General features: G+C 42.0%; 1 protein-coding gene across 4 annotated transcripts in view; it reads left to right on the forward strand.

Moving 5' to 3' along the window:
- The window catches only part of kcnh5b (potassium voltage-gated channel, subfamily H (eag-related), member 5b), a 177,671-nt gene that overhangs the window by 7,870 nt on the left and 148,476 nt on the right, over positions 1 to 21,325 (forward strand). For all 4 annotated transcript variants that reach the window (XM_078278189.1, XM_078278190.1, XM_078278192.1 and 1 more), the window contains exons 2-4: positions 6,102 to 6,225; positions 9,178 to 9,284; positions 10,927 to 11,055. In XM_078278189.1, coding sequence (XP_078134315.1) covers positions 6,102 to 6,225; positions 9,178 to 9,284; positions 10,927 to 11,055 — 360 coding nt within the window. The remainder of the gene's footprint in view (positions 1 to 6,101; positions 6,226 to 9,177; positions 9,285 to 10,926; positions 11,056 to 21,325) is intronic.

Here is a 21,325-nt window from a genome sequence, read left to right on the forward strand (position 1 = left end):
GAAACACCTGTTATAAAGAAGCGCAGCGCGTCTAAATATGAGGACAAAGGAGGAGCCTCTCGTTGCAGTGCCGGGAAGGCGGGCCGCCCACATCCAAGTCAGCCATTTTTTTTTTTGCGTCACTCCCCATATGCTCGAACGGACCAAGACAGCCTGGTAGCGAAGCTGATATAGCCTCTTGTTTCACATTAGATGATAGAAACTGATGTAGGCTAAACACAAATGACATTTCATGCAACAACAGTGAACTATAATTGGGCTTGTGTACATTTTCGTTCATTTGATTTCCAATTTTGAAACAAAAAGAGTGGTTCGGAAATAACGTAAGACTGCTCCGGTGAAAGCCTTGTTTTCATGAGCTTCTGGGGCTAGCTGCTAACTAGCTCGGAAGCGAACATCTAATGGCAGGCAGATTGCTAATTAGCCAGTGCTAAAAAGTATGAAAGTATTAGTTTCCCCTGCTTTCTATCAATATTCTTTGGTATTTGTCTCTTGGTGTAGTTTCCTAACATGCTCGTAGACATGTAAATTAACTGTTTGCGTGCTAGCTAAGTCAACGGTCAACACCTTTTTATATTGTAACGTGAAAGCTCAAGCGGTGTTAGCTACAGCTAAACCACAGCTGCAACTTGCACTGCCTCGTTAAAATGCAACTTCAACCCTTGGATATAACAGTAATCACGTAGCGATTTTACTGTATAGACATCTGTATGTGTGTTCGACCTTTTGAAATACTTAGATTATATATTAGGTGTGTTACTGTGCAGGTCATTGAGTGAAGCCGAATATCTGAGGAGCATCTTGCATGATTGTGAATTCTACTGAACCAGACTGAGAGACCATTTAAAGGCTGAGGAACCCTTTGCAGGGGTTTTGGATTAATTAGCTGATTAGAGTGGGACACTTTGAGCCTACAATATTTAACCTTTTCACAATATTCTAATTTTCTGAGGGTTTTCATAAACTGTAAGCCATAATCATCAAAATTATAACAAATACAGACTTGAGATATCTTGCTTTGCATGTAATAAGTCTATATAAAAAATATAGTGTAAAATATTAGTTTTACCTTTTAAGTTGAATTACTGAAATAAATGAACTTTTGCACGATATTCTAATTTTTCGAGTTTCACCGTATGCTTCTGGTTCACCTGTTAATTAAACACAATCGCCCCTTTGTACATTTGGTTGTAATGGAGACTGAATTCTTGCTGTTAATATGAAAGTCCATAACGAAACAACACACCATTCTACTTTTGAGGGCTAAATTAAATGAAATATGACTTGTTTTTCACATTATCATACATTTTTATAAAGCTTTAAAATGACCCATTTTTCAAAATTGGATATCGTTTCAAAATCGGAAATCAAATGAACGAAAAAGTACACCGGTGAACGGTTCGTAAATGTCGTTTGTGTTTAGCCTACATCATCAGTTTCTATCATCTAATGTGAAACAAGAGGTTATATCAGCTTCGCTACCAGGCCGTCAGCAAAGAAAAATGGCTGACTTTGATGTGGGCGGGGCTTGATGTCAAGCCCTGCCTTCCCGCAGGCTGCAGCGAGATGCACTTGGGACAAAGTGCTAGAAAGGGTCCCGACCAAGCGTGTCTAAATATGAGGACAAAGGGCTAGAAAGGGTCCCGACCAAGCGCGTCTAAATATGAGGACAAAGGGCTAGAAAGGGTCCCGACAAAGTGCGTCTAATGGCGTTTTTCCATTACATGGTACCTGCTCGACTCGCCTCGCCTCGACACGACACACTGTGCGTCCGTTTTCCATTGCAGATTTTAGTACTGCCTCAGCGTGGCTGGTTGTCTTATATGCCGGCTCGACACACACACCAGCGCACAAGTATAAACATCAGAACACTTGAGCTTGTTTTAGAGTTCTGTGGAGGCTCCATGCAGAGCTTTCGCCGTAGCCTATGTAAGTGGCCTGATGTTTATACTTGTGCGTCGAGCCGGCATGTGTGTGTACGTAGGCTATGGCGAAAGCTCTGCCTGGAGCCTCCGCAGAACTGTAAAACAAGCGGCACCGCAGGAAACTGCCGTGACCTAACACGACACACACACACAGAACGTGGAAGGTGTGTTGTTGTTGCCAGAAGACACATTTAGTTTCAAATGAAGCTGGAGGCAGCAAAAATAAACACAGCTTGGAACCTCAACGGAGGTGGTACTAAAAAAAGTACCTGTTAGCAGGTACCAGGTACTTTTTTTTCGTAATGGAAAACCAAAAAAGGCGAGTAGAGTCGAGGCTATTCGAGCAAGTACCACGTAATGGAAAAGCGCCATAAATATGAGGACAAAGGGCTAGAAAGGGTCCTGACCAAGTGCGTCTAAATAGGACAAAGGGCTAGAAAGGGTCCCGACCAAGTGCGTCTAAATATGACGCTAAAGGAGACTTTTTGCGTCAATAACAAACGCCAAAGACACCTGACCAAGTGTTGCTTTTTGATGTGCTGGGAGTGAGAATGTGTTTATAAAGGCAGACCCTGATATTCACAGCTAAGTCCAGTCTTGTATAAAGTACTTGAAAGCAATACTTGAGTAAAAGTACAAGTATCTTACCAGAAAATTTACCATTATTAGTTTTGGTATGGTTGGGGTTTTTTTTGCCGCTTGGCAACAAACAGGCATTAGGTCCCCAAAATGGAGCATGCATTATCTTGGCAATCTAGGAGCAATGATTCACCAAACCTGCTTTTTTCCAGTGTAACAAATTTCTTCTGATTTAATTTTGTAGTAACGAGTAATTAAGATGCTTCGGGGAAATGTAGTGGAGTAAAAGTATACATTTTATGTAGGAAATGTAGTGGAGTAAAAGTAAAAGTTTCTGGAAAAAACGAAGTAAAGTACACATATGTGAAAATTCTACTTAAGTACAGTAGTCAATTATTTTTACTTTGTTACATTCAACACTGGCTAAGTCCAGTGATAAGTTATTATCTTTAAAATACATTATCATTAAATGAAAAAAAGAAAGGATGCATCAGATAGTATTATAGTATGAGGAATTATAATATAATATAGGAATGAGTATTATAGATTCAAAAATGTAGTCCACATTTTAAACTAACACTAAAAGAGAATCACTAACACTAAAAGAAAGAAATCAATTCATCAGTATGAAGGTTAATTATTTAAAATCTGAACAATATTATCTGACCAATTGGAATGTTTAACTTGAGAAGGTTTAAAGAGAATGTGATCATCTACTGGCAGTCTGTTAAAAAGGGTTACTACTCAGGTTGAAGAATGCTAAATGTTCAACCACTTTTTTACTGAAAATCCAGGGGGAAGTTTTTTTGTTGGCATGAAAGAGGAGAACAGAAAGGTTGAGATGATTCAAACTGACAAAGTCTTACTCAGCTCTCTGATGCCAAGCGGCACACTGTAGGCTGCGGCTTTTAAAGGACTGGTTCATATTTTCTACAGTATATCTATTTTGCTATAAAACTCATGAGTTATTAACTCAGTCTGTCAGCAGAATCATGGAACAACTGCTGGACCGATTTTCCATGAAACTTGGTGGAAGGGTGAAGCATGGGCTAAGGAAGAACCCATTAAATTTGGGTGCGGATGCACAATATATGACTCACTTTCATTAATACTGCAAAATATGCATACACTACCGGTCAAAAGTTTGGGATCACTTAGAAATTTCCATTCCACTCCATTACAGACAGAATAACAGCTGAGATCAGTTGCACTGTTTTTTTAATCAGGGCAGAAGTTTTCAGATTACATTATGTGCTTACATAATTGCAAAAGGGTTCTCCAATGTTTTCTCAGCCTTTTAAAATTATATCAGATTAGTAAACAGAATGGGCCTTTGGGACATTGGCTGAATGGTTGCTGATAATGGGCAATGTAGATATTGCATTAAAGATCAGCCACTTCTTTCTACAACAGTCGAGAACCCTTTTGCAATTATGTAAGCACATAATGTAATCTGAAAACTGCTGCCCTGATTGACTTTAATGGAGTGGAATGGAAATTTCTAAGTGACCCCAAACCTTTGACCGGTAGTTAGGGTGACCAGACAATTCGGGACAGTCCTGAAATCCAAGAAGTTGTCCCGAATCTCGATTCCTGCCCTAATTGTCCGGAAAATTAGAGCAAAGTCTCAAGAGCAGACTCTTGAGTAGTTACAGTCTGATAGAACATTAGACGCAAATTTTGATAACGTGCATTGCTATTTTTCATTCATTCATGTTGAAATGGAGGCTCAGGCTGGTGTCCCGGGACCCGATGAACACGTAGCTAAAAAGCAAAAATGTCTCTGCAGTACCAGGAGGACTGGGTAGGGAAATACCCCTGGATTACTGCAGTTTTACGTGATGCAAAAAAAGTGTTTTGCAATGTTTGTAGGAAGGAGTTTGGTATTTCACACGGGGGGGAACATTTACTTATAAAAATCTTCTTCCTGCCAACCCTGGCTACCGAAATCCGGTGCCACTGATATGTCTGCTCTTCTCTCTGATGCTCTGAAGACGATACAGGCAACACAAACACCGCTGCACGTGACGCTAGTTAACACTATACTCGACAGCAGCTAATGTTAGCCTACCGCTAGCAAGTTAACACTATACTCGACAGCAGCTAATGTTAGCCTACCGCTAGCTAGTTAACACTATACTCGACAGCAGCTAACGTTAGCCTACCGCTAGCTAGTTAACACTATACTCAACAGCAGCTAACGTTAGCCTATCGCTAGCTAGTAGCTGGATTAAACAGGGTTAAATGCTGACAGCTAACACTAAACGGTGTAAAGTGTGACTGTGTTTTACTGTAGAGGATTCAACACCGGGATGTAACAATCTGCAGCTGCCGTCGGAGAAACAACACAGACGGTGCGTTCAATGAAACTGGTAAACTACAGACTCGTGGTGCATTTGAAGTTATTGTAAATGTCCTTTTCCCATCTGGTGGTTGTTGTTGTCGTTCAACAGCAATTTACTAGTGAAATAAGTTATTGTTATTGTCATACATTATTATTAAACATTTAATTTTGACCATATGGCCTTAGCAATAAACAAGCCGTTCTTTAATGTCACCGACTGTTGTTTAGTACCCTTTTTTTTTCCTTTTCTTTTTTTTCTGTTTACATGACAGACAGTTGAATTCCTGAATAAAAATAATAAATAATTTTAGTGCAGAGTTTTGAAATTCATGTCCCCCCTAACTTTCTGTTGGAGAACTTTTGGGAAGGGGTGAAAATACTGGTTAGCTGATTGGATAAACCATCCGTCTAACACCACTCACTATGTTGGTGATAGACGGGCCAAATCAACCAATCAGATCAACGATATATCAAACTCTTGCTGAAAACAGTCAGGAGAGCCATGTGGAGGCAAAGCCAGATCACTTTTTGCCCAAAAAAATAATCTTAAAAAAAAAAGAAGAAAATAATAATTATCAAGCCAGATCTAGATTTAAAGCCATCTGTGTTGCACAATTTTAAATTAAACCTGGGATTAGTAAAAGTCAGTTTAATAAATAAATTAAAAGTTGAATATTAGTTGAAAATGCAGTAAAGGACAGATGAAATGAGATCTGGATCAACTCTGGTCTGGCGATTGAGGTGGTATAGAGTTTAGAAGTTAGGCCCAACAGGTCTGATTGTAATGCAGGTTTAGAAAAGACTAAACCAAGATTCAAAGAAAGTGTTCAACAGATTGTAAAGTAGGAAAACATATGAGGATCTTATAGAATAAGATTCATTGCTGTATATTAAACTCCCCAGCAGTATATAAAGGAGTGAAAATGAGCACAACCTTTAAACATCTAAAGCAGGAAGATGCAACATGCACATTAATGCAGCAGGAATATGAATCCAGAAACATCAGATAACAAAGAGAGAAACTCTGACAGGGAACATTTTACTGCACAATGACTACTTTTACTTTTACTACAGGTACATTTTGCTGATAATACTTACATGCTTTTACTAAAGTAAGGTTTTGAATACTTCTTCCACCACTGCTTGACCAGTCTAATGTATCTTTACACAATCTTCTCCAGAAGATTTGAAGCCTTTTTATCTGTGTATTTCACACATTTGCTGATGTGCTCTGTGTCCTGTCCATCTATCAGAGACCAGCTTCCTCCTGGGAAACGCCCAGATTGTGGAGTGGCCTGTAGTTTACAGCAATGACGGATTCTGCAAGCTGTCTGGCTTCCACAGGGCTGAGGTCATGCAGAAGAGCAGCACATGCAGGTAAAACATTTTCTGGTTATATTTAGTATTATTACTGAACATTTAGGCATTGCAAATGGGCACACTTTTTGCTGATTAATGCAAGATCAAAGAAATGTGGTAATGGAGCGATAGTGACTCTTCAGTCTTGTTGCTTACTTGTAATTGCACTCACTGCATGACTAAATGTGCAATCATTTTGTGTGTGATGATTTGAATCTATAGTAAGCATATGTCTTATTTAACCCCTGGGTTTATGTGTTTTTAATGGTTTACATGCTTCATTTGAAGCAGAACTAATAAACTGTTTTTAACAAGCTGTAAAAAATTAAATATAAATAAAATAGATAAAATAATATATCTATCTATCTATCTATCTATATATATATATATATATATATATATATATTTTATATATTAATTTATTTAATTTTTATGTATATATATATATATATATATATATATACACACACACACACACACACACACACAACACAACACAACACAACACAACACAACATAGCTTGATACCAGCTTCTTTATGAAGTAAAACCAGACCAGAGTAGCCATCAGTTTAAAAACTAAAACCATGTGATTTCAAAGTGTCTCAGTGTCCTTTTTTTATTCAGTTTTCTCCAATATTTAAGCACTGTGAGAGAGAGTGAAAAGATTGACAATTTTTTGCTTCTGACTCGTAGTGATCATTTAAACCGTTCAGTGCTGCTCGTCTGGAGAGCTGTTTAGATGATATCACATTACATGTCATTTAGCTGACGCTTTTATCCAAAGCGACTTACAATTGCTATTTATCAGAGGTCGCATGCCTCTGGAGACCCAGGTCTCCCACTCCAAAGGCATGTGTCACATCCACTGCGCCATCACCACATGATACTAACTTTGTTTTCTGCTTGATCGCTACTCCTATGTCATGCAGTAAAGTGTGAAGCACATCTGGCATGTCCACTTGCTCTGAGAGAGAGAGAGAGAGAGAGAGAGAGAGAGACATATGGCACCGTGAGAGTCTGACGGAATCCGATTTTGAGCTGCCAGGGGAGCTCTGCCCGGTCCAGCTCGAAGACGGTGTCTTGCTCGCCTGTCCGTCAGGACGTTTTTAAATTTGACTCCAAAGGATGACTCATCTCCTCCGGCGACTCTCAGATCTGACCAGGGGTGATTGCCTTGACTAGCCGGGGGCTAAAAAGGCTCCGTCAGACACCGAGCTAAGTGAGAACAGGGGCACTGAGATGTATCTGCCCACTCCCTGCTGCTCTGGGCTGAGAAGGACACTGAGAGGAATGAAGAGCCCCAAACTGAGAGCTTAAACTTACGGGCTGCTGCCAGAGTGATGGGAGACAGAGGCTCGTTAATGGGGCTCAGTGCCATTTTTGATCTTTTGACTGCAGTACAATTATATGACTTTGTGACATTGGTGCAGCCATATCAACGATTCACATGAGGACACAAGGGTTACCGAAGGTCATTTGTACTGTAGTGTAAAGGGAAAAAACAATACATGCTGTAAAAGCGGTGGCTCCCAGTCTGGGGGTCAGGACCAAGCAGCAACCTCCAGGCTTAAAAAGTGAAGCCAATCTGGAAGTGCCTAAAACCTGCATTCTTTCGACTCTCCTGGCTCCAAAAAGAAGTCTGATTACATAGAGGTCTATGGGGAAATGAGCCTACTTCTCACTTGATTTAGTCAATTTTACTTTATTTCTTGAAAGTACATTTTTGTTGCGTTCCTTAATTTAGTTAATTTTTATATTCAGTCTTTCCTCCATGGCCTTAATTGGGGAAAAAAATAATAAAAATCCCATAATTCAACCTCATCTCCGACTCATCCTGAGAGTTTACATCTGCTCAAGACTACTCTTCGACATTCTACCCTTAACACTTGGTCAGTGTCCCAAAATCCCCAAACGTCCATTTAAATGACTGTAATTTAAATGTGGAATGAAACTTGTGCAAGTTCAATCCTGAAGACAATTATCATTCTAACTGTATCATCTCTCTGGGGCTCCACCGGGCGTTCCTCTCAACCCATTCCTCTTAGCTGAAGGATATTTAAGATTCCTCTCCCGTTTCTTCTCTCAGCTGTAATCTGGCTATAAATCTAATAAACGGGGGTAATGCCAACGTCTCTTTATTGAATAAAGCATCAGCATTCTTCCACAAGTGAAGATGGCAGAAAACATCACAACATTGTGGAGCTTCTTATACAACTTACATTTTAAATTACCCATGTTCACATTATATTTATTTATTTATTTATGTATATATATATTACAAAAGATTCACTTGTAAGATCACAAACAATATTTACCATAGCATTACAGTTTAAACCGTCAGGTCCAAACAATATTTAAAAGGCCAATAAGAGTCATATCAAGAAACTAATTTTGTGCCACGTGTTGTATTTGCATTATGGGCACCCGTGCTAGGAAGTGGGAGGGACATTTTCATTCTACAGTATGTACTTGGAGATCAAATATGAGTGCACTGAATGGGCAGCCATTTTTTGATTCCTCATCCATTTTTCAAACATGTATGCGAGCTACAAAAAACGCAAGGCTGGTTTTCTTTAGTTAGAAAGAGTGCATGTGTGTGTGTGTGTGTGTGTGTGTGTGTGTGTGTGCGCACTGCGGCTGTTGGGAAGGAAAGTAATGACTCAGAGTAATTATATTAGCATAGATTAAAATGTCCTTAGCCATTTAAGGAATTATTACAACCATGCCAGGAAATGCAGGCTGCACCAATCCAAATCCATTCCTTCACTGTGAGCGGAATTTACATTCTGCTGCATCAGTTCACTCTATAAAAACCAAACCTAAAGCTTAATGGACACTTCATGGTAAGATTACAGATCGACAATGCTGTAACAAACACGTGATGTACTTGATCACAGGGACAAAGGCCACAGGGTCAGCGTCAGTATTGATTGCTGCTTTTTCTCATATCGCCCGTTTCCTTTTCCAGTTTTATGTACGGAGAGCTGACGGACAAGAAGAGCATCGACCAAGTCAGACAGACGTTCGACAACTATGAGTCCAACTGCTTCGAAATCCTGCTGTACAGAAAGAACAGTGAGTGCTCACTTGCATCATTACCTGACACTGACACGAGGAAGATAGGTAGATGGGTAGATGCATTGTTGATCCCGAGGGGACTTTAGGAAGTGAGGGCTGCAGCTAACCATTATTTTCATTATCCAATAATCTGTTCAGTGCTTTCTTCAAGTCATAGATCAATCATTTGATCAACAAATGAAATGTCTTTAAAATTGTCTTTTTTTTTTCAGGCATCCATTTTTAGCAACAAGCTCTGATAAACCCACTGCACTGTACCTGCTCAGCAGGTACAGACAAACAGCACGCAGACACAGCTAGAGACTAGCTGCTTAACGTAGTGGAGCATTTAGATTACTGAATGAGCCTATGGGGCACAGGCCCGAGGGCCCAAGGAGTCAGATGGTATTAATACTATCATTATTATTATTAGTTCATTTATGACTTCATGAACTCTATTTATGAATTCTTTGGTTTTTATGAACTTTCAATCACATGTTAGTTTACATTTTTGTGCTTTGATGTTGAGATGTTGCCACTTTATTATTGTTCTGTATCATATTGTATTTAATTGTACTTCATATTGTATTTAATTGTACTTCCTGTGCAAAGGACTTTGAGCTCCTTGTTCTTTCATTATTAATACCCGGTTTGAGGATGGGTCATTTAAACCCCTGTTAATCATATGTTAAGGTATCCAGATGGATGGATGGATGGATGGATGGATGGATGGATGGATAGATGGATAGATGGATAGATAGATAGATAGAGGTCAAATAAAACCTCTATGGGAAAATGATGAATGGTTTAATAAAATCCTAATGAAAATGAAGTAAAAATGGATGAAATATAACTTTGACAGGTCAATAAGGTAGGAGAATGGTGTGATATGAGAGCAGCAGCACAGTGAGCAGTAGATCAGCAGCGTTGGTGAGGAGAGCAGTGCACAAAGTGTGCAGACAGAATTAGTCCCGAATGTTCCTGTCTCCCTGTCTCCGAATGTTCCTGATAACTTGCGAGTGCAAAATATGAGGCGGAGAAGGGAGGAACGGTAAAAATATGAAAAGATCAATTTTAAAATGGCTCAAATGTGCTGACAAATCAGGGGAACGGGCCATTATGGAGGCTGGATACAAATCAGATGGATGATGACTACGAACAACTTGGATCCACAGAAATTATGACATTAGTGCAACTTTGTTGAACTTCGTTCTCCTGAAAGTATGTGAGGACAAAATATGTCTTTGTAAACTGAGTTTTTTCACTTTTAGTCAGACGAAACAAGACATTTAGACACCATCTTGGGCTCTGGGGAATTGCGATGGGCAGTCTTCACTGTTTTCTCACACTATACGTAGACTAAACAATACAAAGAAACAGTGGTAGAAGTATTCAGATCCTTTACTTAAGTAAAAGAGATGTTATAAACTACATGTGTTCTGTGTGCAGAAATCTTAATGTGTAAAGTAACTAGAAACTAAAGCTGTCAGATGAAGGTAGTGGAGTAAAAAGTTTCTGTCTCCCCCCGTGAGGAATTCTAAGTAATGACAACAAAACTGTCGGCGCGTCCACATGATACAAGCCTTCCGTGACCGTGCACTGAAACATATGCATGCCCTATTAGGAGGACACAGCTAAGCTTTTCCTAATGTCTCTACAGGAAGTCCAGTGTGGTTCTACATGCAAGTGGCTCCCATCAGGAACGAGAACGACAAGGTGGTTCTGTTCCTCTGCACTTTTAAGGACATCACTCTCTTCAAGCAGCCTATCGAAGACGAAACCACTAAAGGTGAGTGTTTCACTGCAGCAGGCAGGTGCTTTTACTCCAATAAGATTCTCCAAAAGCAATCTTTGCGCAAACAAGAAACTCTGTGTTTTTGAAGATTATTTTTGGGGCATTTTATTATTCGATAATTCACAGTAGAATTAAAAAGGATCGAGCCATGGTGGATGATGTGCAACCAGAAGTCTTTGATGGATTTTGAAAAGATGATGTTCCCAGTACATGATGTGCAGCTGAGTGTACCGAGCCACCGGAGAAGATGATTTCCATGGTGTCTCTGTTTTATTAGATAGCACATATAGTATGAGAGGAGAGAGGGAGCTGTATGGGGGGGTGACATCTGACTACATTTCTGAGTGGGAATCAAATGAGTACATGGCTGGATGCCTCAGCATGTAATGTAATGCCAGTTGGAACATAAAATAGTTTCTTCATCCTCCTCCTCCTCCAACCTCTTGTTCTTCCTCTTGTCATCTTCATCCCCCCCGATGTTTTCATTCTCTGGCTTTTTATTCTTCTCCACCTTCCTTGTGTTCTCCACTGTTTATTCTTCCTCTTACTTCTTCTGCTCATTCCCTCACTCATCATCTTGCTGTTCTTCCCACCTATCGTCTAGACCACAGACCTCAGGTCAGCGGCGGTTCACGCCGGTTCGTGTGCCGTTTTCCTTTGACACTAAACAATGCTTCCCCCCTCATAAAGTTTTTTATTATTTTTTTTTTTTTTTTAACTCCTCAAACACCACCTGTTCACCACAGCCTACAACCTCCTTCAGCTTAGCCACAGTCATTCTGTAAAGTGTCCTTGGGTTTCATGAAACGCGCTATATAAATAAAAGTTATTATAATCCTATAGGCTCTGATGAAGTTTGAGAGAAAAAAAAGCTTTTCAAAACACTTTACACATTAAGATAAGGATTACACAAAACAGAATCAATAAATAAACGGCAATAAAGTAGAAAACATGGCATCAGAAACACTAAAATCAAAGAACGAGGTCGGATAATAAGGAAATAAACATGATATGAGAAAGCTTTATCAATTAAAATGATAAAATAATGATAAAACCCTAAAATACCTATTCAATTGTATAGTAATAGGCGTCAACCTCGCGTATTGTTGAAAAAGAAAATAGACACTTTAATAACCATCACTAATAAATGGTAAAGTGATAGTTAAACTTTAGTTAAGTTATTTTACTGTTAACTAACAATGAAATTATTTATAATGTTTACTAATGATTAGTAATGCTATAATTAATGTTATTTTGTCATTAGTTTATCCATCCATCCATCCATCTTCATCCGCTTATCCGGGGTCGGGTCGCGGGAGTAGCAGCTCCAGCAGGGGACCCCAAACTTCCCTTTCCCGGGCCACATTAACCAGCTCCGACTGGGGGGATCCCGAGGCGTTCCCAGGCCAGGTTAGAGATATAATCCCTCCACCTAGTCCTGGGTCTCCCCGAGGCCTCCTCCCAGCTGGACGTGCCTGGAACACCTCCCTAGGGAGGCGCCCAGGGGCATCCCTTACCAGATGCCCGAACCACCTCAACTGGCTCCTTTCGACGCAAAGGAGCAGCGGCTCTACTCGAGCTCCTCACGGATAACTGAGCTTCTCACCCTATCTCTAAGGGAGACGCCAGCTACCCTCCTGAGGAAACCCATTTCGCCGCTTGTACCCTGGATCTTGTTCTTTCGGTCATGACCCAGCCTTCATGACCATAGGTGAGGGTAGGAACAAAAAACTGACCGATAGATTGAGAGCTTTGCCTTCTGGCTCAGCTCTTTTCGTCACAACGGTGCGATAAATTGAATGTAATACCGCACCTGCTGTGCCGATTCTCCGACCAATCTCCCGCTCCATTGTCCCCTCACTCGCGAACAAGACCCCAAGGTACTTGAACTCCTTCACTTGGGGTAAGGACTCATTCCCTACCTGGAGAAGGCACTCCATCGGTTTCCTGCTGAGAACCATGGCCTCCGATTTAGAGGTGCTGATCCTCATCCCAGCCGCTTCACACTCGGCTGCGAACCGATCCAGTGAGTGCTGAAGGTCACAGGCCGATGATGCCATCAGGACCACATCATCTGCAAAAAGCAGCGATGAGATCCCCAGCCCACCGATAAATAATTAGATGTAAACTTAGCACAAAAAGTAAGGAAATTTGTGTTTGGTAGATATGATTATAGATACTACTACTAATACTACTATATTATTAGATACGTTATGTTCAGTGATGAGTCCAGATTGTGCCTACGGCAGTTGGATCGTAGGGTCAAAGTGTGGAGAAGACGCAGAGAAAGCTATGCTGATCGCTGCACCGACAGAGGAACACCTTTTGGTGCAGGCAGTGTGATGGTGTGGGGTGGCATCTCCCTCACTGGAAAAACAAGACAAACAACAATTGTCATCATTGGAGGCAATCTCAATGCAGAGAGATATAGAGATGAGATTCTGCAACCAGTGGCAATCCCATATCTCCACAGTCTGGGACCGAACTCTATCCTCCAAGATGACAACGCTCGCCCCCACAGGGCGGGTTTATCAGAGACTACCTCCAGAATGTGGGGGTGGAGAGGATGGAATGGCCTGCCAGCAGTCTTGAACTCAACCCCATTGAACACTTGTGGGATCAGCTTGGGCGTGCTGTTCGTGCCAGAGTGACCAACACGACCACGTTGGCTGACTTGCGACATATGCTGGTTAAAGAATGGGATGCCATCCCACAGCAGTGTGTGACCAGGCTGTTGACCAGCATGAGGAGGAGGTGCCAGGCTGTTGTGGCTGTGAATGGTTCTTCCACGCGCTACTGAGGCTCCTGTTTGTGAAATGAATCAATTGTTAAATTGCCAATATGTCTTGTTTCTTCAAACTTCAATCATCCAATCCACCAAACACCAAACGAGTCAATGGCAGAAGAAGCTGTTTGGCATTGGCAGAGAAGATTTGGCAAATTGTTCATGGGTGCAACCCACATACTCAGCTCTGCTGCTCATTCCACAGATGCATGTTCCTTACAAATGGGGCACCATTTGTAAGGGAACTAAACAGGCCTCTCAATGGTATAAGATTTATTGCCAAAAAGCATTTTTACAACAGATAAATAATCTATCAAACACACATTTCTTTACTTTTTGTGCTAAGTTTATTTAGATTATTTAGATAGAGTTAATACTTGTCATTGATTAACAATCTATACCCATTCGGATGGCAATTACTAAGTTGCAACTAACGCTTAGAACAATAAGTTAATGATTAATAAGTGGTTAATAAAGCATCAAGTAAAATTTATTTGGCCCTATTAAATCCTTTTTTTTTGGCCCTCTATAAAATAGATGACTATTTGATTATTTGTGCACTGATAATAGCTATCTAAATACTATTTACCGATGCTTTACAAAGTCTTAATTAACCATTAACAAGGTATTATATTCATCAGATGCAACTTTATAACAGCCATCCACATCAGGGTTTCCCGCAGAAAAGTTGTTAGTTAAGGTGGTATGGTGGTTTGCAGTCAGAACGGAGGTGGGTGGGGCTTGTTTGTGCATAGACTACAGACTCTGTACTACATTTAACAATTATTCATTGAACACTAAATATTAAATTTAAATAATAATACATAGTTAATAAATTATATCTATCTATATATATATTTATGTGGCTATCTGCCACATGGCGAGTAAATGTTTGTACCAAAATAATTCTGTTTTTCAGTCTTCATTTTGGTGAAGGTGCAGCTACTTTAATCTGCTCCTCTGCTGTCTGCATATCAGAGCTTCGCGGGGGCAGGCCGACACACACACACACACACACACACACACACACACACACACACACACACACACACACACACACACACACACACACACACACACACACACACACACACACACACACACACACACACACCAGACGCCAGCCACCACGGCACTTCTGTTTACTGATAGCTAGCGTTTACGTCAGGCTACTTAATTAGCTATTAAGTGGCGATTTTTGGCAGCCAGCCTTCCAAAAGATAGAACAGTGAAACGAAATGTTAACCAATCATTAACCTTTGACCGACAAGCAGGAAACGGAGTCTCAGTTCACCTGTCTGGGAGGCACTGACACTTTTTCCGCACTCTGTGTCCGTGGACAGCTGTAGGCTTGTATCGGTTAATGTTCTGTGCATTGTCAGACACATGCAGCCACTTTCCTGAAACCGCTTACGAGATTGACAAGTCCACAACAGCCCGTGGCGTTTATGTCCGAGCCTGTCTCCACCGTCTCCACCTGCAGGTTGTCGGCTGTGTGGTTTGGAATGAAAGGGACAACAACGTAGTTAAGGCGGCAGGCACGTGTGGCTTAAGGCATTTTTATACTTCTGCGTCAAATCTACGCCGTTGCTACGGCGTCGTGACCCTTTCGGAGTTCTGCGTCGATGTTGAACGTGTTTCTTGGCAACGCGGTGCATTTCACCGCCAGGACGCTAGAGGTAGCAACCCCGTTGTGTGGTTTCCGGAGGGTCAATCGCGAAACTCTTTGATAGTTTGTTTTGTTTCCGCTTTTTTCATTTCCGGAAATGGCGAGCGAAAGAGCGAGAGTGTTGTTGGAGCTGGAGATGATCGACATTGAACAACAAATGATTTTATTGCAAATGTTAAATCGTAGAAGGAAAAGAAGATGTCGACGAAGTTGGTATGTATGACCAGTGAACGAAGAGAGGCCAACGATGGGCGAATTTGTTACGGTTGTTTGACCGCTGAGGGACTTGGACGAAGAAATGCACTTCAAGTATTTTCGGATGTCGAAAGGTCGATTTGACGATCTTGTTCATCGTTTAAAACCTTTAATACACCATCAGAGCACACACCGTATGCCTATTGACGTCGCTCAGAGACTGGCAGTGACTTTGAAGATTTTATCTTCAGGTGCAAGCCAACAGATCACAGGGTTGGGCTACAAAATGGCTGCAAGCACAGTGTCCTCTATAGTATCGGAGGTCTGCAAAGCGCTGTGGACTGCACTGCAGCCCAAATATTTGCCCTGCCCTTCAACCAACCAGTGGGAAGCCATGGCTTCAGATTTTTGGTGACTTTGGAACTTCCCGAACTGCGTTGGAAGCCTCGACAGGAAACACGTTAACGTCAAGGCACCACCACATGCCGGGAGTGACTATTTTAATTACAAAGGGGCTCACTCCATTGTTCTAATGGCAACATGATGTGGGAGGATATGGACGGCAGAGCGATGGTGGCATTTTCAAAGAGTGCATTTGGGTCGATGCTGCTGGACCACCAGTTGAATTTGCCCCAACCAGCTCAACTTCCTGGGACCGGAGTCCAAATCCCCCACGTTATCGTTGCTGACGCTGCCTTCCCCCTACACTGCAATCTCATGCGTCCTTTTCCAGGTATGTAAATACAATTAATTAAAGCATAGTACATTGTGGCTTCATAACATGTTTGTTATACCTTATGATTGATTGATCCCTCTCTGTTATTGGATATTTTTTGTAAATTGTATTGTTATACTGCATACTTAACAGTATTCTTTTTTGGTTATATATTTCTTACTGTTCATTCCGTACTTGTTCTTTATATGTTAAGTCAGTGTTGTACTTTGAGAGCAAAAGATTACCAGAGTCAAATTCCTTGTTTAACGCAAACCTGGCCAATAAAGCTGATTCTGGTACAGTGAATAATACTCTGTTTTCCTAACAGGAGTGAACATGACCAGAGACAAACAAATCTACAACTACCGCCACTCCAGAGCAAGGACGCTTTAACTACACTCACAGACAAAGCTGTGAGTGTAGTTAAAGCGTGTATGGTACTGCGTAACTACCTCACCTACACAGACGAAGCGAGCACCCCAGGGAGCCTATACGTACCCCCACATTTTGCAGACTGTGACTCTCATGGAACGGTGCAGCCTGGAGAGTGGCGCAGAATGGTGGCAGACGACACAAACTTTGCCCCTGTAGATCCAACACAGATGTCCAGGGCCCGTTCCACCCGAGCTGCCATAGCTGTTCGGAATGACCTGAAGGCTTTTTTTCAGTCTCCACATGGAACTGTGCCATGGCAGGATGATGTAGTGTGCCGTGGCACACTTGGTCAATGAGTCCACCTCTGGCTCTACATGCCACTGTACTTACTCTGCTGTACTGCTCTGTGTGTATATATCTAATACTTGATTTTCTTAACCTTCTTACATTTAGAGAATGTGTGACATGTACCTACAACACCAAAACGAGTTCCTCATGTAAAAAATTTACTTGGCAATGAAGCTTTTTCTGATTATGATACCATGATGTAACCATGAATGTTTAATTGTAAATAAACTTATTTCAAAACAAACTTGGATTTATTAATGTAAAAATAAGTAAAGTGCCAAAAACAAAGGGCAACGGTTTAAGTACAAGAAATATAAAAAAACAACACACAACTTTACTGTAATATACAACATATGAAAATTTTAACTATTTACAAAAGTGCACTGAATCCGTAGAAGGGTGCAAATGTTCAGTCATGCTGCTGTCTGCTGTCATACAGCATCTTGTACACATTGAACATGACATCAGACCTCCGGCCCTCTGGCACCCTCCGTAGCAGATCAGCAACTGTCTGGGCAAATCTGCTACACTCGTCGCCGGTGTCCTGCAGCTTCTCTTGGAGGTCCATCCGGCGTTCATCTAGCTGCGCCATCTGCTTTACCAGCCAGTCATCCGGGTTCCTCTTCCGTTTCAACCCCACTCGGGACACAGGTGACTCTGGCAGCATTGAAAGTGGGGACCCACACACAGCAGACACAGGTGGTGGTGGTTGGGTTGACAATGGCTGTGCAGGTGAGGCTGGTGGCTGGGGGGGCACTGAGGATGGCTCAGTAGGTGAAGTGGATGGCACAGAGTCGGAATCTGAGGATGTTGTTGTTGTTGAGGTCTGTTCCTGTGAAAGACAAAGAGAGAGTTGGTTGGTCTTTGTCTGTGCAGGTAATTACATTTGTGGTCTATGCAGTGTGATTTGCGACCAGAAGTCTGTTATAAGATATGGAATTAGCAGCGCTATGAAAACAGCATATCACAACAACATTTACAGACTATGTACTATGTACCATGGCGACACGTATATGGACAACCTGATAGCATTGTTAGTTAGCTTAGTAGCCCACATAAACAGAGGTAAACAATGAACTTAGCGCTATAAAAACAGCATATCAAACCAACATTTTCAGCATGCTATGTTATGTTACATTTTGCTTGCACAGACGTTACAGACTATGTACCATGGCGACATGTATTTGGACAACCTGGTAGCATTGTTAGCTAGCTCGCTTAGTAGCCCACACAAAACAGAGGTAAACAATGAACTTATATTTACCTTAGATTCGAAATTTGACTCCGTGTCCCAGTGCTTGACATGAAGTGCCAGCCAGGACAGAAAATGGTATAAAGCAGGCACCTTTTTGCCACCTGGATCACCGCTTCTTGGCGCCAGCTTTTTGTGGAGACGAACAAATTTGTCCCGCAGGCTTTTCCAACTTCCAGACATGGAGGGAAAAGCAAAACAAAAATGCAGAAGGCAATTTTTTTTTATTGTGCATGTTTCAGGCACCACCTAATGTCATCCAGTCTGTCCCCTGAGCTAGCTGTCTCAGGCTGTACCACCTAGTGTCATCCAGCCTGTCCCCTGAGCTAGCTGTCTCAGGCTGTACCACCTAGTGTCCTGCAGTCTGTCCCCTGAGCTAGCTGTCTCAGGCTGTACCACCTAGTGTCATCCAGTCTGTCCCCTGAGCTAGCTGTCTCAGGCTGTACCACCTAGTGTCCTACAGTCTGTCCCCTGAGCTAGCTGTCTCAGGCTGTACCACCTAGTGTCCTACAGTCTGTCCCCTGAGCTAGCTGTCTCAGGCTGTACCACCTAGTGTCATACAGTCTGTCCCCTGAGCTAGCTGTCTCAGGCTGTACCACCTAGTGTCCTACAGTCTCTCCCCTGAGCTAGCTGTCTTAGGCTGTACCACCTAGTGTCATCCAGTCTGTCCCCTGAGCTAGCTGTCTCAGGCTGTACCACCTAGTGTCATCCAGTCTGTCCCCTGAGCTAGCTGTCTCAGGCTGTACCACCTAGTGTCCTACAGTCTGTCCCCTGAGTTAGCTGTCTCAGGCTGTACCATCTAGTGTCATCCAGTCTGTCCCCTGAGCTAGCTGTCTCAGGCTGTACCACCTAGTGTCATCCAGTCTGTCCCCTGAGGTAGCTGTCTCAGGCTGTACCACCTAGTGTCCTACAGTCTGTCCCCTGAGCTAGCTGTCTCAGGCTGTACCACCTAGTGTCCTCCAGTCTGTCCCCTGAGCTAGCTGTCTCAGGCTGTACCACCTAGTGTCCTACAGTCTGTCCCCTGAGCTAGCTGTCTCAGGCTGTACCACCTAGTGTCCTACAGTCTGTCCCCTGAGCTAGCTGTCTCAGGCTGTACCAACTAGTGTCCTACAGTCTCTCCCCTGAGCTAGCTGTCTCAGGCTGTACCACCTAGTGTCCTCCAGTCTGTCCCCTGAGCTAGCTGTCTCAGGCTGTACCAACTAGTGTCCTACAGTCTGTCCCCTGAGCTAGCTGTCTCAGGCTGTACCACCTAGTGTCCTCCAGTCTGTCCCCTGAGCTAGCTGTCTCAGGCTGTACCAACTAGTGTCCTACAGTCTCTCCCCTGAGCTAACTGCAACAGCCTGAAGTGTGTAAAGTAAGATGTAAACAGTAAACAATAAGTACCCCACATCATCTCCAGACTCCAACTGTAACTTGTAAACAAAATAAAGACAATCAGCTATATAACTGAAAATACAGCATCTCTTATTTATGAAAGTGCAAATTACATAGAATAATAACAACAACACAATTCTACTTAGGCGAGACCTTCCCCCACAAAAGATAAAAGAAAGTCTTCTTGTTATTAAGTGGGACAGGCATACCTTTGCCAACTGGCCACGACCTCCTGTAGCTTCTCAGCTAGGTGAGTGCTTGTGTGCTGCTCATAAAGGGGCCGCGTCTGTTACACTGACGCTTTCATTTCCCACTCAGAGTCAATAAAATGAGCAGTCACCGTGAGATAGCTTTCTGTAGCACGCAAAGTCCAACAATCAGTCGTTAGTGAAACGGAGGGTGCAGCTGACAGCTCGTGCTCCGTGTTAATTTTGACAGCAAATTCTGATTTAGTTTTAGTCTTATTTTAGTCATCTGAAATCTTTTAGTCTTAGTCTAGTTTTAGTAGACCAAATATTAGCAGATTTTAAAGTCTTTTAAGGTGGAGGAAGAGGAAAAGAGGTTTAGGAAGAAGGAGGGAGAGGAGGATGATTAACACAGAAGAGAAGATGAAGGAGAAGAAGGAGGACAGTGAAAAAAAAAGAAAAAAAGAGTACCAACCAGAAAAACCACTAACAAAGAACGACTTTACATTTTAAAGTGCAGTTTTCTAGATTTTAAGTCTAAATCTACAGCGGACTTAGTTGACTAAATGTTTCTCCAGAATGTTTGGTCATTGGAAGTATCCATGTCTGTTATGGAATGGTATTAAGGTTTGAATATGCAATACAGACACAGATTTAACGATTCGTCCTAGACCTAGCTCTGACATTCCTGTTGTTCATGAGCCATGTCATTGCCCTCGGACCGGGTGCACTGCAGAACGTTAGCGTGTTGCTAACGAGCAAAGTCAACTAAAATCAGCTAAAGCTGTGTAACTAAGACTGTGCAACTAAACACAACTAAGTATGATGTAAACAACCTAACTGTTGTGAAAACGTCCTTGAAACTGTGCAAAGTTCTGCAAACTGTAACTGCTGCTGCGTTTGTTTAGCTGTTACGCCTGCATTTTCCGCGGCTTTTTAAAATGGCTCTGCTGCTTCCGCATGAATCAACCTACCCTCAAAGATTCGCTCTGATTGGCTCTCTTCCCAACTTGTCCCACAAAAAAGAGTGGTTCTGATTGGATCTCTTCTCCATTCGTCCCTCCGTAACATTTTCGTCTCATTTGTATTTGTTGACTAAAGTGTTTATTATATTTCGTCACAGTCTTCGTCATCATATCTGACTTTTTATTTAGTTTTCGTCCGTGAAAAAGGTTCGTTGACGAATATTTTTCGTCACAGTCGAAATTAACACTGCTCGTACTCCATCAACGTCCGTGTTTGGTTGTATATTGAAGGGACTACAGTTTATCATGTGTGGACGGGGTGGCATGTTGTAACGAGGTTCGAATACATACAGCAAATACTTGAAGCCAGGTTCCTCTACGAGTGGATACGGGCGCATTGA

Source organism: Sander vitreus, chromosome 20 (assembly GCF_031162955.1).
Source record: "Sander vitreus isolate 19-12246 chromosome 20, sanVit1, whole genome shotgun sequence".
Taxonomy (NCBI): domain Eukaryota; kingdom Metazoa; phylum Chordata; class Actinopteri; order Perciformes; family Percidae; genus Sander; species Sander vitreus.